This window comes from Corvus kubaryi, unplaced genomic scaffold (assembly GCF_017639235.1).
Source record: "Corvus kubaryi isolate FWS band 111438036 unplaced genomic scaffold, C.kubaryi_AGA036_p1.0 37357, whole genome shotgun sequence".
NCBI lineage: Eukaryota > Metazoa > Chordata > Aves > Passeriformes > Corvidae > Corvus > Corvus kubaryi.
In genome coordinates, this window is record NW_024581117.1 from 15,384,941 (window position 1) to 15,410,476 (window position 25,536).

A 25,536-nucleotide genomic window follows, 5' to 3' on the forward strand; every position below is an offset into this window, starting at 1 on the left:
CTGATTGGGAAAAAAAATCAAATAATTGCTAAATATAATTATTTTTGAAATGCAAAAATCTAAGCCTTCCTACAAAGAACATTTTATACTCTTACAGCCTATTTCTGAAGTTCAGCATCTTAGATCAAACTATTAGTAACATTCCTTAGACTTCAGGTTTTGCCTTTGGAATGGCAGTTTGGCAGACTTGCAATGTTTGTATTTCTTTTTGTCCATCAAAGTTAACGCTAAACACCAAAGCTAATATTTTCAAATATTTCAAATACTTTACAAAAAGCAATTACAAGCTTATTTCTATTAAATGATTGGAGGTTTTGCCTATCACTTAGCTTCCAGCCCTTATGGTAATAATCACACATTCAAAAAAACTCTGGCTACTTTAGAACAAAGTTTCCAGACTACACAAGGATAGAGTTGGATACAGTTATAACATCTGTGGAAGTGACCAAGGAATGGAGACTTGAAATCTATCATCCTAAACCTCATTAAGCTCTTCTACACTGTACAGAACTGCAACTATTTCCACTAAAATCTGACTTTGGCCCAGAGTGGGGAATCTGCACTGGAGAGCTGGGTTGGCCAACCAAAGGATCACAGCCAACACCCTCTGGCCCCCCGAGGATTTAAGGAATGCAGCTCACTGAAGTGACACAGATTTCTCAGAGCATCTTAGCTTATATGGAAGATACAAAATACAAAGTTTCATTTCTCTGGCTATTAGTGGAATCATATGGGTTAATTATTTAATCAATGATAACTTGTCAAACCAGTAAACAAAACCACATTTCTATTACAGCAGAAAATACCATAAATTATTTAATTTCCTTTAGAGCCTACCTAAAGACAACAGCATATACCCTGTATTAGTTGAGCTGAGAAGTCTGTTCAAAGCTCTGAACTACACCGGTATTTACCAGTTGCAGGAGGAGCTGGGATTTTAGAACAGTGGAAGAAGCATGAAGCTCAGCTCACCTCCTTCCCCTAATTAGCTTTTTTAATACCCTGAAAATGCAGCGAACCTTCAGGGAAAGAGAGTTTGTCCAGCACCCCAGGCACACTGAATTAAAAACTGTGCCTCAGCAGCAGCCACAAGTGTGCCAGGGGTGATTGCTACCAGTTACATTCAGGTCAACCAACCTGAAAAACTATGCTAGCACTGGTGGCATTTAAAGCTGTATTTTTTATCACCAGTAAGTTAATATGATTTATACTAATACCATCTTCCTTGAAAGAAAAATAAACCTCTCAGTACAGCACCTCTTCTAAAGCATCCTCCCTCACTTCAGCATCAAACCATTTGGCTGTTACTAACTCAGTCACACTAAGGCAGATGAGGGATTTACCAATAAATAACTATGAACACAGTTATCATGTTCCTCACCTCTGATTTCTGGAATCTAAACAAAACAATAAAATCACTGGTTTCTTTTATTGTTACCAGCATGTCGCATTTTGCAATAATATGGAGCTGCTTGCAATCTCAGGGGATGTATGTATGTATTCAAACATTATACATTCTAAAATTCAATGTCATCTAAAAGTGCTAATGCAATGTGTGTAATCAATTAAGACTATTTTGTATATGCATCAGTTTTTATTAATTCTATGTTTATTAGGTGTTAGTTAAATCCAGTTTTCCAACTGATTTTAACGTAAATACCTTTCTGTAGTCCCAAGGAATGAATTGCCTTTTGCTGCAATAGCAAAACCCCGTGACTAAAATGTTTCCAACAGAACTTTTCTAATTATTTCAATTCAAATACCTTCCACTGTGGGAGGCAATTTGGCTGTGGTCTGAGAGTTCTATCACCGCAAGTGTCCAAAGATATTGCTTTAATACACACTCAGAAAGGAACAAATGCTGTTTATACAAGGTGTCATTCCCACAGAGACCAGACTGGCAGGCAAGTCTGTGTTCCTATAATTCCATTCTTCCTCAGGGAACAATTTTTGCCATAAAAGTTTTATTCCCATTGAACAATTTTAACTTTCCTTAAAGAGAAGAACATTTTCTCGCTGGAGGATAAACAGAATTTTAAATATTCAGGACTGAAGTTTAACTCATTCCATGCAGTGTCCAATATTACATTGCAGCCAGACATTTATCCTGCTGGAGCCTATTCACTGGTCACATCAGCCTATTCACCATGTCCTTCTGTCTCCCAAGTTGTCTATCTCCATAAGCCTGAGCAGGGAAGAAGAAAACCTCTGTGATGTACAGTAGGACCCTATGAGATGTGCACACCTAGAGAGGTGCATTCCATACCAACAGAATACAAGAAATAGGCTCACATCCTTATATATTACCATGAAGTAAAACAGCAAAGATGGACTGAGAAATGCTCGCTTCAATCCATAAATAGTTCTAGCTCTGAAAAGACATGCACTAATAAAACACTACTAAATATTTAGTGATTCCAAGGAAATCTCACAAAAATCTATCATCACAGAATGTGGGACAATAGTTTGAATCAAAGATGTAAACACAGCAAGAACTGAGATCCAAAGAACAGTTAGGTTTTCCTCTTCCTCTGTCTAAATGTCTGTCTGCTGTCAAATATTCTTCTCCTATCCATGCTAAGGCCACTCTTCAGATAAAGCTGGCAGGTTCCCCTGATTTATCAGTGTATAAAATGCTGTGAAACTGAAGCATTACAATTCTAACAGCACTGAAGCTGCTGTATCTGCTTTTTGTCTGTTTTAATAGCTTCAAAGCACTAATTAAATAATGGCAGCAACTATTCTGAACTTCCCAATGAAATCAATATGGATCAATGACGTCAAACCATCAAGCTGTAGAGAACATTAGTCATGAGAAAGTTCTGAAAAGAACTACTGTATCTGTCACTCTTTTGATAACATCTGTCATGTCTTTTTTTCAGTGATACCATGAACTTTTAGGGCTGGGATTAACCTTTTTTGTAGACTGTCCACTGACTCTGCTCCAGCTAATAATTTATACACTAAAGACCTAAAGAGAACTTGTGTTATAATTTAAAGGTATGTTTGCAAGCATTGAAGATTGATAAAACCAGAACCATTTCATCCCTGAATACCCCCCACTGAGTGGTCCTAAATGCAGAGAGCCAGCTACTCTTGCCTTAAACAGCATTTCATTCTCTATTTCATGATCCTGATCCATGATGAGCAACCACGCCTAATACTTAATACCTACCTGAACAGAGTATTAAGCCAGAGACTCCAAGATCAAGCATTATACTTGACCTTTTAAATTTTGTTGCAATCAATACCTCAAAAATTGATTTTCTCTTATTCAGTATACCCAAATGGTTTCATTAAACTGAAAGATTGCATAACCTCCCAACAGGGAAAGGCCATCAGAACCTATTCTGTAGTCTGTGTTACATAAAAGCCCTAATCAACAACCAGGGAGTATCTGAGAATACCAAACACATCCACCTCAATTATTATACAACAATCATACCAGCTGTGGTGTGTTCAGGAGAAATTATGAATAGAATACTAAACTATCAAATTTTTAGACTTGGTTAAATGTCTGGCAACAGAACACAGCTGGATTTGGGCTGCATGGAAGTGCAACATTAGCCATTGCCAGCTCATTGCAGCAACCATGTGAGAACATTTCCTGAGTCAAATCCATCCAAGAACTCCCATACACCAACAGGCTTCCTGTACACCAAGGACTCCCTCCACCAACTCCCTGGGAAGTGACAACTTCCCCCAAGTGCACTTTTAACCTACGATAAATAAGGTAACCACATTACTGTGACTGTCTGTCCCCACCAGGACAAATGCTTTACTCCCAAGAGGTGGTGAGGTCCAAAGGATAAACCCCAGGTCCCTTCCCACCAGGCAGTTTTCCAGCCACTCTACCCCCAGTCTGTCATGGTGCATGGGGTCACTGAGTCCCAAGGACAGGAGCTGACACTGATACTTGTGTACTACCTGGATCCTGGCACTGGTCTAATAAATGGAGAGTCCTTCTATCAAAATATCAGAGATCCTGTAGACATATATAAAATGAAAGACAATTAGGAAGTGCCTTGAGCCTTTCCAAAGTGTGCAAACAGCCTTTTGTTTGTGTCTATCTGAAAACAGAGTCTCAGTTTAAGCTGACCAGACAGTATTTTCTGAGATCTGTGCCTTGTCACAAACCCATTTGTTTTGCAAATCTCTTCCTTCCCTGTTCTAATATCCAAGAAGTCTCCAAGCCAATTCAATACCACAACCTTCTCCACAGCTCTCATCCCTTCCTGGAGGCGCCTATTTCAGAGTTATTACAATTTTAATCCTTGCAAGAATTTTCCCCTCATGCTGCAAACCCTGACAGAGTCCCCTCCTAACATTCTGCCCTAAACTGCCTCAGTTTCTCATTTACAACAACCAGGCTTTTTCATTAAAGCTGATTACAATTAAAGCAATCATGACTTCTTGGTGCTAAAGAAGTGGATTTCTGTTTTTACTATCAGAGGTCCTGCTTTTGCTTACTTCCAAAAACACCCTTCTAGATCCAGCAGTCTCCTTTCTCTTTCCTGTCTCCTATGCTTTTGCCTTCCTAGTATCTGGATTTACGTTCTTCTACCCTAATTCCACAATGCCTACAATCCAGAACTCCTTTATGCCAGCCACCCTCCTTTGATCCCTCTCAGTACAGCTGTTCTTTGCTTACTCTGTGCCATTCTTTACCCCAAGGAAGCTGATTAGGGCTCTTAAGGCGAGATGGTTTGGGTGCAGCCATGGAGAAGGAGCAGAATAGAAAAACAATTTAAAAAAAACTCTACCCAAGACAGAAAAAAACAAACAAACAAAAAAAAAAACCTGAGGAGAGGAGCATTTCATGGTAGATGTCCTGAGTATTCATGCAAGCTCAATAGCAAATACATTCCTTTGCCTGTCATCTACCAAAAAAAAAAAAACAACCTGAAAAACACAAAACAACATTTTTGAAACTTGCATTTCTTTCAATAAAATTAATTGTAGAAAATATTACTTAGGATTAGCCTAGTGAAAAAACAAGTCAACTTTCTCAAGCAGCCCTCAAAATACCAAGCATAGAAAAATAATAAACGGAAATTTTAAAAGTGCAGTTTAACACATGTTTGATCTCAATGAATCATGAAGTCAAAGCAGGGAAAAAATCCAACAAAACAAATTTATTGCATGGCAACACTGAAGTGGTGGGAGTTTTATCTGGCAGAGAAGAAATAAGAGAAGGAAGGTTAACCATTCAGTGCCTTAAACTAAAGCTGTTATCTTTTTTTCCCCCTTAACTCATTCAAAACATGTTTGTCTAATTATAAAGCTCTGAAGATCCCAGATATGAAAGCAGGGGGGTGTTGTAATGCAAGCACTTGGTCTTGTTGAACCTCACACCTGCCAGGCCTGTAGTTCCTGTAGTTCCCTGGATGCTCCCAGCCCTTCTCATAGATGGGTGTCCCACTGGCCAAGCTCCAGTCACCTGTGACCTCCCCAGTTAGCCAGGACCGCTGGGAAATGATGGAAAGGGGCTTGGGGAGCACCTCTGCTGGCTCCCTCAGTACCCCTGGGTGGGTCCCATCTGTCCCTATGGACTTGCATCAGAAGCATCCATTATTGTTTCGGCTGTAACTAAATGGGAATGACAAGGACCTGGATAAAAGGATTATTTCATTTCCCTTGTAATCTTTTTGCAGTGCAATTACATTTTGCAACAATCGTCCACAAATCAAAACACATCCTGTGTCTGCTATAGTAAAACTCCTGTATTAAATATCATGTGGATGTTTAATTACTTTGTGTCTTACGAAGTGATTCAACTTGGACTTATATATTGATTAATGGACCGAATAGGGAGAAAGAAAACACCTCACATCACAGAACACCACTGTCATGAGGCTGCAATGAGCCTGAAGGCAGGTACCCGACAAACTGATACCGGTACACGGATACACACACACGGGAACTACTCACACACCGGTGCAATCTGGGTGAATATGCACAACTTAAACTGACCTTTAATTGTGGGACCAAGAACGGGCAGAGAAAGGTGAAACGTGACATCCTATATTCTCATCTACTCTGCAGAAATGAACCTTGCAAACAAGAGCTTCTACCGGTGCATGGGGGACTTTTCACAAGGTGGTGATGATCTGGCTATCTCGATCTATTTCCCCATGGAATAGTAATCCAGAATAATGGGACACAAAATCTCCCCTTTGGAATATCACGTAAGTTATCTGCTTCAGTTCCAAGTTAATTAAGATGCAAATTGGAGACACAATGTTAAAGCCTGCCTCCCTAACCCTACATGAAGACATTCAACAGCATGAGGGGCAGCTACCTACAAGAGAAGAACATCTTTCATGCCAGTATGTTTAGACTAAACAAGATACACCCCTTGTGGTACCAGAGCCAAGAACATTTCAACTGTGTGGTGTTTTCATGGCTCCTGACTTCAGCAAGCAGACTGCATTTAACAGACAGTCGTACTGCTTTTTCATCACATGAAATAATTCCCTTTCATGAGGAAGTAAAGAGAATGAGAAGCCAATACAGCTGCTTGATGGATATCAAAACCTATTCCATTAAACAAAGGTAATGGCAAAACTCAGGAGAGGCAGCAGCACTTTATAGTGAGTTCCCATTTATTCATTTTGTTTCAAAGCCAGCAACAACTCCTATAGTCTTAGACTCCAAGAAAACAGAGTATTTGCATTTCAGATTTTACCAATCTTCTAAAGACACTACCTACAGCAGACACAAGCATGTCTAATGCATACTCAAAGCTCTTAGGGAGTTATTATGCTCAAATTCAAAGTGCATGAATGGAATCAGTATAAAATGTGATAGATGAATAGCAGGAGTAAACCTACCCAAACAGTGACTACATGGAAGATTTACCTCTGACCTCTGTTCTAATAATGTAAAATACAAATTAGAGACAAGCAGAGACAGTAATTAATTCCATAAGGAACAAAAATCAGGAAAATGTACAGCCAGTAACTGTTATGTTAAACCATGAAACTTGATCAAAAAGTTCCTACTAATGACCACTGACACACATATCCATAGGTGCGGGAGGACACTGCTGCTCTGCCCTACACATCCCTATCCAACCCACTACTATTCCTGTTCATCAGCACTCCTGGAAAGTGTTGAAATAGTGCATCACTCCATATAACGATGTGTAAAGCTCTCCATAATTTTTAAATTCATCTGTGTTTGAGAACATGAGAAGCTCTAATGAATTCATAAATGCTTTCATATGTGGTTTCTGCCTTTCCTGAATGATAACAATGAAAAGAATGGGAACTGAAACAAAGCAGACTCCTTTGCTGCTGCTGGCAAAGGAGTCTTCAAATAAGGCAGCACGGACACACACAACACTTGGAGCCAGCCTCTGACAAGGCATCAGCGTGCAGCGCCAAGCAAATTGTGCAGAATGCAAAAGACAAACAGCAGCAAAACGTGGCAGAGGCTGTAAACCCTTAAAGCACTAAAAGCATTTACTCTTTTTCAAATACATTGTAGACACAGTGGGACATGAGGCATTTCATACATTTTTGCTGCAAGTGGCCTAAAGTAAAAAATAGCAGGTAAGTGACAACCTAAGCAAAGAATACAAATGTCCTAGAGAAGTACTTGAAAATAAAAAAATAAAATAGTCATAAAGTACTTCCAGTAGCTGAGAAAAAGAACAGCAACAGAAGAAAGGTCACTGGCATACCTATCAAATTAAATGCTGAACATTTAAGAGGCTAATTTTGACAGACTTGAAAAGATCAGCAACTCTCCAGTCCTTATCTTTGCATGCAACATATTGTATTAGTTCATTATATGATCTGAAATTTAAAATAATATTTTAAAAGAGAGAGAAATACACCAATGGTGAATCCTCTCCCATTGTGAAATTCTGCAACTGAACCACACTCATGATAATTAATACTGTCAGCAGTTAAGTCATTTGACTGAAAAAAACCCTACACTAAGAGTAGGAGTTCTCTCATTCTTGGCATCCCTGATGCAATTTACAGCAACTTTTTTCAGGCAGAAGATCCAAGTTTGAAGTTTTTCTGTACTATGGCAATTCCCACCACATCAGTAATGGGCAATGACAGAAGGAGGCTGCTACAGTTCTCACTAAAGGTACAGAAACCATCACAAGCAGATTTGGACTTTGCGAATAACAGTTATTACCTTTTCTTTTTGTAATAACAGTTATTACCTTTTCTAAAGCTGGATTTGGGTAAAACTTTGTTTTATGAAAATTAAGAAGTCTGCAGCTCAACTGTTACAGAGCCTGGCACTCACTCTTTCTCTCATGTTTCTGTGTTTATGAAAGGGTGAAATTTTAAATCCTGGTCTTTACATATGAATGTACTGACTTCTTTAAAATGTTAATCTTTTGATCAGCAAGTATCTGATCCAGAATTCCAAATACCATGGTATTTATGTAAGGAGCAAATGCATTCAAGGACATTTATAGTTTTCTTTTTGGAAATGCTCTGAGGCAGTGGTGTTCTGATACAACTCCAAGACTTATCCGTTTACAAATATCTCAATTCCAACAGCGTATCTCTACTTGAGTTCAAATAGCACCAAGAACATTGAAATTGCTAGGTCAGATAAGAGCACTGGATCTCTTCCACCTTTGTGTCTTGGAGTGGCAACTCCTGGGTATTTGAAAGGAAACTGCAAAGATCTTCATAAGAGACAGCTCTTATTCAGTAATGTGGCCATACCTTGGTTTTTTCTTTTCCTAACACCAGTTAGTTACTGTCTGGCTTTTACATTGAAACATGAGATTTTCATGTCTTTTAGCTTTTACTAAATACCCTGTGTGAACTGTTTATGCACTCGAACAGAACCAGGGCACATCACCTTGGGAGTCCCTCAGGCATTGTATTGTGGGTTCAATTATCATAGTATGAACTAAACTATACAGCTGAAATGAGACATACTGGTGATGTAAAGAAAAAACCAAAGGTATATTTGGCTTTCCCTGAAAAGTTCTTCTTTTCCATCTTTCTTATGAATTTCAAACTAAATAACATTGTAGCACCGCTCTCTTTACAGTTGTTCTGTATATTACATCTGCACATAGTTATCCTAAGATTTGGGTTCTTTTTAGTCCTACATTGATAGAATAAAGCACATCCCTTTCCTAGAAGTTTACAGAATTACAAAGGAATACAGGAAACGGCTCGACCCAGAGCACCAGAAATGGCCACAGGAAGTGTTTTTGTTGTGTTAATTATATTGGCACATGTCTATTCCTGCTCTGGATTTCAGTCCGATCAATCTGTCTAAATCCCAGATAAATGATGACACAAACATATGCTGGAAGACCAAAGCAAGCAGCCTCTCCATTCCCCTATGACACACACAGAAGATCTTCCTTGCATGTGTCTGTGACAAAAGAGGTTCCCTTTAAGACCACATGGATAGAGGTGCCCCTGCTTCCCGTCTGCCTGGAGGCAAAATGTTTGGTTTTAAAACTGAGTCCAAGTCTGTGAGTGTTTCTGTTTTCTGCCAGTTCCTGTTACCATTCAGGGACACAAAATGAAGCTGTAGACTCACTCAGGCTCAGCTGTCCTGTGTCTCCACTACATGGGCTGGCCACAGCCTCTACCTGGTTATCAACTGCAGCATTTCTTGCTTTCTAACCACTTCTGTATGCAACTAAGCTGCAAGAGGAAAAGGTGCTTTTAAGACTCTTACCTACTTAGGAGATACAGAACACTGGATAGAAGGATTTATAAAATCCAGAAATACAACATGCCTACCCTAATATTGTTGCAAGAAAGAGAAGAAAGAGTGAAAACTCCAATTCTTCTCTTCATGTCAGCTTCCTCTCCTCTACCCTTCAGCATTTTGGTCCATCAGCAATTATCAGTTTGCAGATATTTACTGTTTTACACACATACTGAGTCGCTTTGAGTTGGTTTGTCATTTGTTTGCTGTCATGTCCATTGGGTAAAAGACACTTAGTTTTAATAAACAGTAGAGTATTTTGTCACAGAATCCAAAATAAATATACAGGTACCTAGGTTTGGGGGTTTTTTAAATTGATTTTATGGGAGTCTGTTGCACTTTTTGAAATCATCCAAACATGCTGGGGTTTGGTTGTATAGTTATTTTTTTATTTAATCACATTTAATTTAAGACAATTATCCTGGGTAGACATGAGAAGACGAGCTAATAGGTCATTTAAATCACATTCTTCAGAGCTCTGCCTGCCAGATACCCCAATGGGAAAAGACAAAGAAGGAGAGCAAATACAGAATGGAACAGTCAAAACATACCTGCATGTATTTTATTTTCTTTTAAATCATAAAGTTCTAGTCCACCATTACTGGCCTGGGTGAGTGACCCCTGCCTAAGCAGCAGCTGATTACAGGCTGGTTAACTAAGACTGTCAGTATAATTAACATTTTGAGCCTTCTCAGGAACACCAGGCTACCAAAGCTGGAATATCTACAAGCTGCCACAGCTTGTTTAATTGAAAAAGACTTGACTGAATTATTAAAAGCTAAAAAATCTGAAACTTTCAATGAAAAAGAGAACAAACATTTTTTTGCAGGAAAATGGCAGAAAACAGCATTAGGCTGAAGCCAGGCAAGGAAGTGACTAAGCATGCAACTGCAGCCACTTGGAATAAATCATTTCTATGCTAGTCACGGTGGGAATGAGCACAATTATATGCTTCTTAACTTTGTTCATGTTTTTCTCTTTCAGTTGCAAATCTGCTCAACTGTCATGATTAGTTTTCTCTTCAAAATGTTACTAATGCTGTATAATAACACATCACTGTCTTTGGACTGGAAATCACAGCCTCAGAACACCACACTGAAGTCCAGGCAGGAGTCCTAACAGAGGATAGCTGGAATGCTTTTTTCTCTGTGGAGTTTTTCATGCATAAGCAAGTGAAAGGAGAAACTGGAAATTATTTTAGAATATTTCAACAGGTCAAATGAAACCATGCTACTCTGCCCTCCTGCCCCCTGTATGCCTGCTTATGCTGAAGAGCAGTAGGACTAGGAAGTACACCAATAAATGTCTTCTGCTAGTTTAGGTCTGATGCTAAGAAATGCTATGTTTCTTCTTTTGTTTCAAGAAGCTAAAAATATGTTAGTCACAATTTTTATACAGAAAATTAAAGGTAATATTCAGCAGCTATTAAAGTCATTTTCAAAATGGTATTCTTGTAACGTTAGAAAGGTTCTGTAAGTGAACAGACATTGGTAAATTTATTAACCACAGATAAGAGATAATTTTAAAAAGAAGTCTGTATTTATATATTTGACAACTACATTGTCCTCACATGGAATTCTGCTATTTAGCCACTCTAGCTCAAAAAAAAGGCATCAAAATAAATGATACCCATAACAAGCAATAAAAATTACAGGAGATACAGAATAACCTGTGTTGGAATTCCAAAAAGGAACAGACAGCTGAACTGATGGAAAGGATATATGTTTGAATATAACTAGTGTCAGACAAAAAGTCAAGCAAATCATCTATTATGCTGATAAGCTTATAGAATAATTAAATGTCATGATTCCTCTCTCATAAGTGAAGATATCGAGACCCAAGAAAAATTAGAAAAAAAGCTCAAGTTTGGAAAACACTTATAATGGTTTTTGATATGATGTGGATGTCATGGGTTTCCTATAATGAAAGTTCTTGCCAGCTGCATTCCTCCAACAGTAAAGGAGCCACTGCAGCCCACAGATATTCCAGGGCTGACCTGGAATAATAATTAATTCTACAGCCTCAGCACACAGCGAGGTATCAAGGCAGCTTCATCTGGAGCCCCACAGAGTTAAATGCATGGCAGGGAACAGGTCTGAAATTCCTAAGAAATGTGTGAACATGCACTATCTGTTTGTGCTCCGTGATGTGCAAATGACAAATACTAATCCCTCAGAGAGGTACGCAAAGGGTAGGAGTTAAAAAGGAGCAGCTACCGGCAAAGGCATGAGGGCAGAGGGAACAGCTGAGAATGGAAGGCCAGCCCTGAGGGTTTTAACTACACATACACATGGAACACTGAAAAAGTCTAAGGCTTGGTGAAAAACGAAACTGTCCAAACGGCCACATGGCTGACGCTACCACCACCTCGTCTTTAGCCAAACGTTCCCGTTCCTGTTCTTACCAACATGACAGCACGTGCTCAGAGCTCACTCCTTTCCCTCTGGCCAGAACTGGACACTGTCAGGATTACTGCTTTTCCTCGGGGCCAGGCAGCAGCTCTGCTTGGATTCAGTTACGCAATGCCTCTACACTGATGTCCCAGCCCTTGTAGACTTCTCCATGAACAAAACTGTTCTATGAGATGTCTACTTAAATCTGGCTGCCCGGGAAGTTCATCTGCCATCCCTCACAGTCCGCCCCCGACGCACACACAGAACTGTTCTAGCAAGGCCCAAGTCAGCTACCCCAGGAGACTGTTGTGGGCTTTGGGTTTTTCCCAGTGAATCCTTTCACTGATTTTTCAGTGAATCTTCTCCCATTTGTCACCTGAAAAAAAAGACGCCGTGAAGAGAGGAGGTTGACTCCCGGGAAACGAATAGTCAGCAATTCCGATACAAAAGATCTGGCCAATGGTTCTCGCATTCCACTGAAATCTTCCAGGAAGGGGAAAACGGGGGTTGGGCACTCGCTTAGCTGAGGGGGAACACGCTGGCTGTGCGGAGAGCGGGGCAGTTCGGGCGGTTTCTGGTGCTGGATTTGTCCTGCTGAGGGGCTCGGTGCTGCTCGGAGCTCTCCTTGCTGCCCGCAGGTGAGCCCGCTGCTTGCAGGAGGGATAGGGGGTCCCAGCTGCCGGTTGACAGGGACTTTTCAGCACCCACCAGCGCCGGAAGACCCTCACCATCTCCGCGAGTGTTTCAGGGGAAGCCGGGCCCCCACCTCCTCCGTGTCTCCGGAGAGAGGGTCCCTACTGCTGACTGGAACCTCGGCGGCTGCCATGGCCGGGATACTCACACCGTACACATGAGCGTCTGGGGAAAGCGAACCCCACACACCTCAGCTCTCTCTTCCCGGGGCCCCCATTACCCCGGAGGCCTCAGGGCTCGCACTGGCTGCCCCTGAAGCCATGAGGGAGTCACCGCGGCCCCTCTGCCTCACACGGAGCCAGCAGGGCCCCTGCCGGCTGTGGCCCCAACTACACCAGAGGGGAAAGCGCCTAACGCGTGGGGAAAGGCCATTACTGGGGGTTTTATTGTCCTTGTTGTTGTCGTTCTGTCTTGTTACATACATATATTCTAGTCAAGAACTGTTATTCCTTTTCCCATACTTTTGCTTGGAAGTCCCGTAATTTTCAAAGGGAAGAGTTATCTTTCCATTCCAGGAAGGTTTCCACCTTCCTTGGCAGACATTTGTCTTTTAAACCAAGACAGAGACAAATCATTCTTCCCAGACAAAGCACACTTCATGGTGATACCTAAGGCTCTCTCAATACTCAGGCCACACAAACCCTGGAAGTGCTGTCTGGACAATCAGACAGTAGGCATTCTTCCAGCAATGGCATCCTGGCCTATGGAAGAGTGGGAAGCCTGGGTTTATTCTAACCTAATCTCTCTGGCATCTTCACAGAGACTGCAGGCAGAATCACAAGCAGAGAACACCAACACGGCCTTGCATTTCACCCCTACACATCTCCAGGGCACTTATGGTGGGGATCGTTCATACTCTGCAGGTTGAAGCACTATGTGGAAGATATAACTAATTTCTACTTCTGTGATGATCATTCATCCTCCAGCACTTTCTGCTGCTTCTACTCAACTTTCCAGGAAGATGCTGCAGGATAAGCCTGAATAGATCAACACTAAATCCATTGAAACAGAAGTGGTCATATCAATTTCAGAGAGTAAGTAAAATGATAGCTTTGCATTTCATGTCGTGTGTCTGGAGGACAAGACTGAAGCACAGGCTGCTTGCCCTCAAACAGCTTCAAAACCATAGCACAAAAAGCCTGCTGAGGAACAATTGTGTGTCCAATGCCTATTACGGATAAAGGACTTATGATCAGATCCAGAAAAATGCAGGCAGTGGGTGCCATGAACAAAGGTTTGTGTGAAGCCTCACCTGCCCCGGGGCAGTGCAGAGGCCCCTGTCCACAATGCTAAGACTTAAACAGAAGTGCTCAGCTGGAAAAGCTTCCTTACCCAACAGTGTGTAACTGCGTGTGAGGAAAGCAATAGCCTGAGTGGCCCTGGGACAGGGCCCTGAGGAGACCCTGTGGGCACACACACTGACAGATGTGTCCCTGGTGTCCTCTGCAAGCTATCCCACATTACGGGAGGCACTGGCTCCTACACTCCTTCAGCTTATCAGTGTGAAACATTTGATCCTTTCATCCTCACAAAGGCTGGGAGACGCCTTGCAAAGCTAGTTGTTCCTAGCAGAAGAGCAAGGGAATATTTTCATTTAGCCATCTCCCCTACCTACCATTTACCACCATGGTCCTTTAGGGCAGTACAGATCAACTCCTGGGATAAGATCTTCTCTACTCTCAATCCTCTTTCCCTATTTTTTCTGAACATTCTCTGTTGCCTCGATTTCCCTTGCCTGCATGTTCCTTGAACCTGGCTTTCCCACACTTCCCTTTCCTTATGTCTGCCTTCAGCAAATGCTGCATCCTGAGTTTCCCTCTGCCGTCCCACGCTCTGATATTTACACTGGGAGTTGTACGCCCCCAGCTCTAATCTGATCCTCATGGAACAGCAGGTTCATTTAATCACCGGCTCAAAAATTGCAAACACATTTTATTAGACTTATCTCTCTAAACGATACAGTGATAGCACACTACAGTACCATTTAGAGCAAGCTACTACTGCTAACCCAGCTGACTCCTGGCTTCTTTATAGGGAAATAAAGTCAAGGGAATGACACACAGTGTCACTTCATAAACCCAAAAAGAACACAGTGTGGCACTTGCTAACTACAGCTCCCCAAAGGGATGTGTGATTCACACAACAAGGCACTCCCAGACCCAAGAACTCTGTCTATGAGCAGAAAAATGCTGTATTCTGGTCTGGTCTGAATTCCAAAGTTTGCGCACTATGAACATCATGCACTGTGTCTAGAAAAGCTCAGACTGCATTCCTGAATGTACTTCTCATGGGAGTAACAGAAACCTTTAAAATTTTTTCTCTTCTCTTCTCTGTAACATCATCGTTAAATGGATTTAAAGAGTAAGCATAGAATATCCTGAGGAAGGCTAAGGTGAACCATGTGACAGAACAGGAGAAGGCTTTTGAGTGATTGGCATGGAATCCCACTAGCACCTGGTTTCTTACACCCTGGGAAGTTTACATCCTTTCCCTGCCCCTCACCCCCATTCTACTGAAACCTGATAATTCTGTCACTCCCCTTTTCAAATGTACTTAGAAAACAGATGTACCTGGCCATTACAGGTGCCTTCTCATAATCCTGAAAAATGCACAATTTGCTGTTTCCCCGTTTCTCTGTGAAATGTTTCAATTCCAAACCAGCTCTGTAGAGGAACAGGCTTTCACAGTGAATGGCACCTTTTGTTTCACCATTTACTATTTTGGCTGCAGTTCATACTAAGCTTTCCATAGGGAAGTTGCAGTTAGGCATAGAGAACTCAGCCAGAATGAATGGAAAAAGCAAACACACTCGAATTTAACTACATAAGCAAAACCAAAATCAAACATGAAATTGAATCAAGGCAAATTATTACACAATCAGATAGCAGTGAAATCAATATAGAATAAATATCCAGATAGAAAACTTACTGGAAAATTTAGCACCAAGAGAAAAATCTGGACCATCGCTACTTTAGGACAGTGCATAATTTCCAAACAACTTTGAATTTCTCTGTCATGTAGATGAAGAAAACTATGTGTTCATCACAGGCTCTGCCCAACACATCTCTTTTCATCTGGATGAATGTTAAGGCATATGTAATAACGCATCTGCCAATGTATTTCCTGATCTATGCCATTTCCCCCTCAGAAAAAGCACAAGAAAAAACATTAGAGTGATCATGGTATAGTAAAACTTAAAACTTATGAGCATCTCAGGTTCTGTGGTATCTCAGTTTACGTTTAAGGATGAAATCCCAAAACACAGACTTGAACTTTGTGTTCAAGACTACACAAATAAATAAAATATTTTTCTTAAGAAGTTTTTCTTTGCAGAATTGGCTAAAACACTTTTCTCTCAGGCAGATGGATTAACATTGTTCCTGAGCACTAATGTTCCATCAGCATGAAGTCACTGAGACTTCAGTCGCTTTCTCCCTCCTGCTCCTGACTGGGAACTGCAGGGCTTAACACAGAGGTGAGCTTACAATGCCCTGTGCCTACAGCAAGCATCCTGCAGAATGAATGCACAGGAACTCACACAGAGCACAAGTTAAATTCACACCAACGCGTCAGCAAACTCCTGGGTTTTGGGCACTCAGGAGTTATGGGATTAGTTCTAATGGAAACTATCTGTAGCTTCTCCATAGGAGAAGCTAACCACTTGGGCCTCAAGGTCTTGTTTCCTGTTCCATGAGTTGAATGGTTATGCAGTGGGGTTGCACTGACAGACAAGGTGTAGCTGATACAAGGCAAAGGTATCTTCTTATGTAAAATACAGCTTTAACTTAATTCTCTTTTTTTCATCCTTTATATGGCCAGACCAGTCTGAAATTTTGTAAGAAATGTTTCATACTGGGATTTGTTTCATACTAGGAGCTTTATTTCCACAATTGGAGAAGAACTTACTCTGCTGTATAAAGATACAGAAATGTAATTTTAAAAAACTGTTTATCAGACTCTGGCACTTTTCCTGCTTGTGTAATTCAAAAAGGATTTCAGTAAAGAAAATTCAATTTGGCAATCCATTAACATAGATTTGATGCTCTCTCTGTTCATCTCTTGATGTCTCACCCCTTTCAGAAAAATGAAAATAACTCTTGGTAACAGAGTGGCTGTTCCCTCTTATTAGTCCAGTATATTGGCAATTATTAAAACCCTAGGAAAGCTGCTGAAGCTCTGCTGACTCATGGTGGCCAGGAAGTTACTTGTTAAGTCCATAACCAAGGTGGAGGAGGGAGAGAAACAAAAAAAGGAAAAGCCAGAGAACAGACAAAGTTTGGGAAGAAGGCTGAGTGCCATCTGTACGCTAAGTAGCACCAATTCTTCAGGAGAAAGGATCTGGATGTTCTTGGAGTTTTACACACTGTGCTTGAACCAGGTGAAGATTCAGACCTAATTTCAGACCATTTAAGTTTAGGAACCTAAAAGATTCATTTCAATAAAGAGTTTGCTTCTCACAGACATGTACTGTCAAGAGAGGAAGAGCAGCAGTTCCAAAAGACAAATTGACTTACCAGAGGTCTGAACTGTCTTCTTCCTGCTCCATCAAGAACAGAGACACCCCAAGGCAGTGATGGAAAGCCTATACCCGGACACCAGACTGGCACGTGACACTGCTGTCAGCAGAACAGCCCAGTTCCCAGTGCACTCTGCAGTTTGTCGCTGGCTCCTCGACCCTACAGACCGGATTGCAGAGCCCCAAACAAGCTGTAGCAGACAAGGGGAGATGGTGATGCTGACAGAGATTAATGGATCAATTAACCCTTTCCCTCTCCACCAATCTGTCCCAAAGGGAAGAATTCTCACAGAATGTGCCATGACGCAGGAATATGTTTCTGACATGAAGGATGTTCATAGCTGTTAGGCAGGAATGGCTGCGCTCCTCATTTGGGGACTCTGGTTTGGTGCGTTAATATTAGTGGGATTACTGTAAACTTGAAGTCATTCACAGCCTAAGCACTAACAAAGGTGGCATTTTAATGCCTGGAAAATTTTAAGTTTCACCTCATTTTAAGTTATTCTATTCTCACGGCAGTAAATAATAAGGGCAAAAACAGAGCACATTATTGCAAGGCTAAGGATTCTGCCCCAGAAAGGCAAAGCAGTTCTCAGCACTGTCTGGCTGCATCTGAGGACTGCACTCCGCACTTCTCTTCCAAGGAGCAGTACACTTCTCTTCAGCCTTCTGCCTATTCCTGCATGACAAAGAGCCAGGATTTTCCACTTCCCCACCATCATCTGTGATCACATATTTCTTGGTGAAGGAAGACTGCCAGCATGGTATACTTGCTGTAACACCATCTTACCCTTGCTCTGCCCAGATGAGAGGATGTGTTGTTTCCCTACAGCATGCAGGGAAGAGGGAAAACTCAGGAAAGAAAAGGTGGCTCTCTTGGTGATATATGAGGACTGTTGAGCATTGCACATATAAAAACCTCTACATTATTGTACCTTCACATAAACTCTTGTCCATGTCCTAAGTGACAGTAAAAACAATTCACCTCATTAAGGTACTACACCAAGCTGCTTAGTCGCTATGTTGTAAAGGTTCTGGAAGCCTGTGGTTGAAGTGTTAGTGTTGTGGAACAAAGTGACAGCAAGTTGGAAAATAAATGAGCACAGTACTCTCTTCTAACCTCCTGGCACTGTGCCTGTTAACAGAGAAGAAGAAAGCAAAAAGGCAAAATGTCAGCTCCAAAACCATTTTTCACGTTGTAAAATATAGTGTCTAAAACTAAAGCACTTGATAAGATACACACTGAGGAGCCTGATATTTCACTGAAAAATAGTGATTGCTAAAAGGTTATATGAACACATGTCCAATGTAGTAAGAAAAAAAATCCTTCGGACCAAAAATTTGTATCTATGTCCTACAAATGTCACGTCAGTCCTTGAGACGAAAGTCTCAGCAGTTGCCGCTGAGCTGTTAAGCTCAGGGATACAGGGCAGCTCTCACAACCACACAGAGAGGGTCTGGGTAGTGCGGCACCCTCGGCAGCGCACACGGAGCTGCCCACTGCGCAGGGAGCAGCGGCGGCGAGCAGCGCCCGCTCTCCCCGGAGAGCTCGCTCATTTGCAAGGGAAGGCAGGCACTGCACATGCCCGCGGTGCTGCTGCCGCTGGGGGCAGCTTTACATAAGGCTGCGCCCGGCGCCAGCCCGCCACAGTCGGCCGGAGCTCTCGGCATGCGAGCGCGGCAGTGCCGGAGCCGCGTCCCGGGCCGGGCTCCCCGCACCTGCCGCGCCCGGCCGGCCGCGCCGCCAGCGAGCCGCTGGCCCATGGAGTACAGGGGTGGCAGCTCCCAGAGCTGAGCGCTGCGGGCAGCACCGACCAACATGCTCTCCTATAAAGCAACGTTTTAAAAGCCAGGTTCTTAACTAGAAAGATGCAAAACCGTAATATCCATGAAGATCCTATTACCTAGGAAGAATCTGACATTTTGCTGCGAATGCGGTGTTGGGATTGATTTATTCTTGGAGTGTTCTGCACGGCTGGCAAAGAATAATGTTCCAAAATCGGTCCATCTCCCAAGGGGTCCAATTTTTCTTCCTGGGTGTCAGCGAGCCCTGACTCACTACAGTGCAGCTGACAGGGGCTGCCATGCTTGTGGCACACTAAGCAAAAAACAAAAGACCTAAGGACGACCTTTGAACACCACAAAGGATGGGTATGTTTTTCATGTTATCTTTTTAATTTATAGTTCATAGTTACTGCATAGCCTGTGCTTTAATTACTCCATAGACTTACCTTGATGTGTTATGTTATTAAATGACTTAGGGATTACACCTTTTACCCAACTGTTTTTCAGTACTTATATCAGGGTGTTCTTAAAAGAAAAAAAAAGCTGAGTAAAAAAAACCCAATGTGAAAAGTAGCCGAGTTGAGCTAGGGCTTTGTAAATGATTGTTGAAGTAAAAGATTTTAGCATGATTGAAAGAAATGACTGATGTGTGGGGGGATAACTTTTCTAAGTTGTTTTTATTTCCAGGTTTCAATGTAATTAGGCTACTGAGCGGATCAGCTGTAGCTCTGGTAATAGCCCCTACTGTATTACTGACAATGCTTTCTTCTGCTGAACGAGGATGCCCTAAGGGCTGTAGGTGTGAAGGCAAAATGGTATATTGTGAATCTCAGAAATTGCAGGAGATTCCCTCAAGTATATCTGCTGGTTGTTTAGGTTTGTCCCTTCGATATAACAGCCTCCAAAAACTAAAATACAATCAATTTAAAGGTCTTAATCAACTCACCTGGCTCTATTTAGACCATAACCACATCAGCAATATTGACGAAAATGCTTTCAGTGGAATACGCAGACTAAAAGAGTTGATCTTGAGTTCCAACAGAATCTCCTATTTTCTTAATAATACCTTCAGACCTGTGACAAATCTCCGGAATTTGGATCTGTCATACAATCAGCTGCAGTCTCTGGGATCTGAACAGTTCAGGGGCTTAAGGAAGCTGCTGAGTTTACATTTGCGGTCCAATTCCCTACGAACCATCCCTGTTCGAATATTTCAAGATTGTAGGAACCTTGAACTCTTGGACCTGGGTTATAATCGCATCCGAAGTTTAGCAAGGAATGTCTTTGCAGGTATGATCAGACTGAAAGAGCTTCATCTGGAGCACAATCAATTTTCTAAGCTCAACCTGGCACTTTTTCCAAGGCTAGTCAGCCTTCAAAACCTTTATTTACAGTGGAATAAAATCAGTGTGATAGGACAAACTATGTCCTGGACCTGGAGCTCATTACAAAGACTTGATTTATCTGGCAATGAAATAGAAGCTTTCAGTGGACCCAGTGTTTTTCAGTGTGTGCCCAATTTACAGCGCCTCAACCTGGATTCAAACAAGCTCACATTTATTGGTCAAGAAATTTTGGATTCTTGGATATCTCTCAATGACATCAGCCTTGCCGGGAATATATGGGAATGCAGTAGAAACATTTGCTCTCTGGTAAACTGGCTTAAAAGTTTTAAAGGGTTGAGGGAAAATACAATTATTTGTGCCAGCCCCAAAGAGCTGCAAGGGGTGAATGTTATTGATGCAGTGAAAAACTACAGCATCTGTGGCAAGAGTACCACGGAAAGGTTTGAACTAGCACGAGCTCTCCCAAAGCCAACGTTTAAACCAAAACTCACCAGGCCTAAACATGACAGCAAGCCCCCTCTGCCCCCAACTATTGGAGCCACCGAATCCAGCTCCGAGCCCGAGCACGACACAGAACACATCTCCTTCCATAAAATCATAGCAGGCAGCGTGGCTCTTTTCCTGTCTGTGCTGGTGATCCTGCTGGTGATCTATGTGTCATGGAAGCGTTACCCTGCCAGCATGAAGCAGCTGCAGCAGCGCTCTCTCATGAGAAGGCACAGGAAAAAGAAAAGACAGTCGCTGAAGCAAATGACTCCAAGCACACAGGAATTTTATGTAGATTACAAACCTACCAACACTGAAACCAGTGAGATGCTGCTGAATGGAACAGGACCCTGCACGTATAACAAATCAGGCTCCAGGGAATGCGAGGTATGAACCATTGTGATAAAAGAGCTTTTAAAAGCTGGGAAATAGTGGTGCTTTATTGAACTCTAGGGACTATAAAGGGAACGTTTTTCTCACTTTTCTGGCACAGCTCTTCCATGTCTCTTTTTTGTACATTCATAATACTGGTCATTTTACTCTCATACATAATCAACTCATTGAAATTTAAATACCGCAATCAATGTGAAGCCTGAGCTCTGGTTTAATACAATACCTATTGTACAAACCCTCTACTGATTTCATTAAAGTCTCTCTTGTTTTTAAATAGAAAACTTCTTTCATAAGTAATCCACTGCACCTGCACCAACTGTGCCTCTGTTTAGGGAGAAAAATGACAACAATGAAAAAAAATAATCAAACTCAGAGTGTCCCCCTCTGTCTCCCCAACCCCAGTCCTTGCTCTCAAACTCACTTTTTGAACCCAGAATGAAGTAAAGACCCAGGTATTGTAGCATCATATGAATTCTGAGTTGTCTGAGGAGAGAGATGGTGCAGGAACAGCTCTGAAAAAATGCCTGATTGCTGCCCAACGCAAGAGAGACTAAAAAGCACCCTCAGGATATGAGGTATCATACCAGACGCAAAGCAGAGGGAAACCTAGGCTTAATAAAAAATTAAAAATAAAAAGGTACAGTGGGATTTACTGTACTGCATTATAAACACAGTGTTTCCAGGGCTGATAGCTAGCAATTGAAACCTGTTTATGTGACTTCATACAAAAGGTGCCAGTGTTTACCCCTACAGCCAGTTGCCTTTCAGAAAGTAGTCAAAAGGCATTCATTAGATGAGGAGCAGAAATTCCTTATTGATGCAATTAGAGGAACCCAAATGTGCAGCAGCAAAAGCAAGACCACTTCCTGCACACATTTGTTTCAGCTCTCATTAGGAATTCTCTTTTCAAGACTGTCAAAGGCATTAATGTAGCTGAGGAAACCATTAAAAGCTGTCATTTTCTTCCATTTCTGTTTATTTGCTGGGCTAGGCTTGCTAAGGTTGTGTGTTATGTTTTGCACAGTGTCCCTCTAATAACTAAATAAAGCTTCGTTACTTAAAATGCCAAAGACTGTGCATTTTAGACATACCACAGCTGCAAAGAGCTTTCAGAGAAACCTGGTTACTCACTGATCTGAGAGGAGTGCACCCAAAAATCCTTTTATATAAATCCATGACAAATTATTTTTTTCTCTTACCAAAACCCTAATGACATTACAGAATTCACAGATACTCAGTTTTAATGTCCAGTCATCCACCAGTGGTTCTGGGCAAAATACAGATTAGTAACCCAGCTATTCTCTGCCTTCTTTCTCCCAAAATCACATATTTTGTTGGTTGCAGAAGAATATAATACCTCCCATATTTGCAAATAAATCATACCTCTTATTTTGATTATCAGGAAGGGAAGGTATGAAATAATACAGCAGCACCTTTATAGAAGCAAGTCAGTAATTTAATTATCTCTATTTTGCAACTTGATTTGGCTTAGTAAACTGCACATCTTCAATCACTTGGGAGGGAATGTTTCTACAAAGCAGTTTCACTGCAGCAGATTAGAAAAAGCAAAACCTTAGCAGAAGGCTTTCCTGAATTGTTACTGGAAAAAACCCAAACACAGACAATCACCTTGAAAAATGCTTGATACAATGAAAACAAAGCTAGAAACATCTCTTAGAAGAACTAATACACTTGAAGGGTTGGTTTGAGGTTTTTTTCATATAATGAAACCATTCTCATTTTCAGGAACTGTAGTGAGGAAATAGCTGAGGGTGGGAGCTTGAGACTGTACTGAGCTCTGCAACAGAGACCCCATTTCCCTGAGCACAAGGACCCCACACCATTAACAGTGCAAGTGCTTGAGGCACTTCAGCAGCACAGCAGAGCTGCACCTGAGTTGTACCTTGGAAGCTGCTATTAAAAAGTCAATACACATTTAATTATCTTAGCTACTAGAGATAGCTTTCAGTTTTCTACCAGCAGGTCTTGGTTATTGTCTGTACTGAAGGATTAGAGTTTGCTATAAACTTTGTGTTAAGAACCATCCCTGTACTTCAGAGGCTTTCATCTCTGCAGTGGTGACTAACATCAGGCACAGCCAAAACACAAGAGATTTGGTCCAAAACATATGATGTTCATATATACATACATACAAGTGTGTATGTGTGTACAAATATAAACACATATTAAAAAAAATTTATATTTTGATATTTAGTTTTAGGAGTGCTAACTGCAATCAGAAAATAATTTCATACTATTACTTTAGAATTTTTGTTATTCAAAAATATTCAATACATCTTCTAAAACTTCTTAATGGACTGTGATTGCGAGAGTTGTCTATAATTGAGATGGAGTTTATATGCTTTCTTTTGTGTTTCTTTAATGCCTTGTTCTAAACACAACTAGTCAAAAAGAACCAACCCACAACCTCCTTCAGAAAGCGATACCTGTAAAATCATCACTAGCTCCCTTTGAAAAATATTTAACTATAGGCATGAAAAAGAAAATAAGACCAGTCCATGCACAGACATGCTCAGATCAACTAATTCATTCCTTGCCTGAAAAACTCCAGCTGCAGGTATTCCCAAACACATACCACACACACAGGTCAATGTGTGTCATTGTCATTGGTAATGAAGCCACTGACCACACAAAAAACATGCCCAGTGTAACTCTGAACCTTCTCACAAGGCCTGTGAGCCAAGGTCCTAAATCCCACTTTAGTGCCTATGGTTTAGAAAACAAAACCAGCTCAACACCTTAGAACACATTATGAACCCCCTGCTTTCATGTGGGCAAAACCACATGAACTCAGCTAAACTGAGCCTCAGCACTGTCAAATAAAATACTCCAGGAAGTGACTTGTTTTGGGTGGCAAGGCCACCAGAGTCACAAATTCTAATAATCTTGTGGGAATTACTTGGTGTTAGCTGAGCAGCTTTTAATCCCTGTGAAAGGATGCCCCTCTCCTGGATACAAATGAAGTGCTGAAGCCTCAAAGGTTCCAGCAAAGAAATGTCTCCTTTGCTTCTTTCCAGTATCTAAAATCCTGATCCCACTTTGTCTCAGGTTTTGGATGGTTTGGTGCTAGTCTCTCACAAAACTGTTAAAACCTTCCTGGGGTGATGCCAAGGAATCCTCAGAAGATGTCAAAGTAAGAGCCACAGCAGCTATGATGCCTCTCACAAACCTGTGAGCCTTCACACAAGCATTTTAGGCACTAAGTTGAGGAAGGAGATGTTACTGAATGCCTCCAATGACCCGGCTCTTCCTTAATGGAGCTGATATCACCTACATATTCCAATTTCAGGAGAGCAGCAATAGGTTTTGAAGGTGTTGGGAGCTTGTTTTGCTGTACGTTTTTGGGATTCTTAGTAATTTACTATTCCTTTTCCTGAGTCATGTATGGTGTTCTGGGGCTATCACTGAAGCCAAGGCTTTTCAAGATGCAGACAAAGTGCAGGGTTATTCCATGCCCATTGTCATTTCCATTGGTTTTGCAGTCTACATTTATTTTAAAGGTGTTGAGACAAATATTAGGTGGAATCACCAGACTGCTTCATTTTATTGTAGCACCCCAAAATTTTAAAGGCAGTCAGGACTTCCTCTGTGAGACACTGTAGAAACACCTTTCAACAATCTCTTAATATTCATTGTTTACAAGAGATGTTGCAAGATCATGCAAAACAGACACGACTGATTTGAGGTAACTTGTTGGATCACACAGCAGCTGAGTACTGGGAGTGTAATCCAGTCCCCTCACACCAAGACATCCTCGCCAGTGGATTACTTGGCCTCTGAACGACTTAGCTCTTGGAATAGTCAAGTGCCATTTCAGAGTAATAAACCACACAGAATGCACATCTTCGGAAAAACAAAATAACTGATGTACTAAGCAAATTTGAGGAGACTGGTAATGTTCATTCACTGTGTTGAGATTACCTCCAGCAACTGCAGAGTTAGAGAATAATAATGAGAACAAGTGGCTTGAGTATAATGACTGCAAGCTTCTCTGCTGGCTGGTTTTCATGACTCGCTATCTGCACTTCCACAGTCATCACAGCTGAAGGTTTAGCAGTGCTCTCTTTTCTTATTACTATGAAATGGTGAACCTTGATATAAAATTCAATTGCAAAATGAACATAAATGTACAATATTCCTGCAAACACAATTAGAAATTTTCAGTTTGCTGCAAGCAAATGGTCTTTGC

At 41.4% G+C, this 25,536-nt stretch overlaps 2 protein-coding genes across 6 annotated transcripts in view; one reads left to right on the plus strand and one right to left on the minus strand.

Moving 5' to 3' along the window:
- Positions 1–25,536, minus strand: part of CTNNA3 (catenin alpha 3) — a 432,189-nt gene that overhangs the window by 226,747 nt on the left and 179,906 nt on the right. The window lies entirely within an intron of this gene.
- LRRTM3 (leucine rich repeat transmembrane neuronal 3) overlaps positions 18,988–25,536 on the plus strand; it is a 77,373-nt gene continuing 70,824 nt past the window's right edge. The window contains exons 1-2 of one of the 3 annotated variants that reach the window (XM_042033405.1): positions 18,988–19,467; positions 19,789–21,320. In XM_042033405.1, coding sequence (XP_041889339.1) covers positions 19,464–19,467; positions 19,789–21,320 — 1,536 coding nt within the window. In that variant the 5' untranslated portion in view covers positions 18,988–19,463. The other 2 variants (XM_042033404.1, XM_042033403.1) reach the window with 2 other exon arrangements.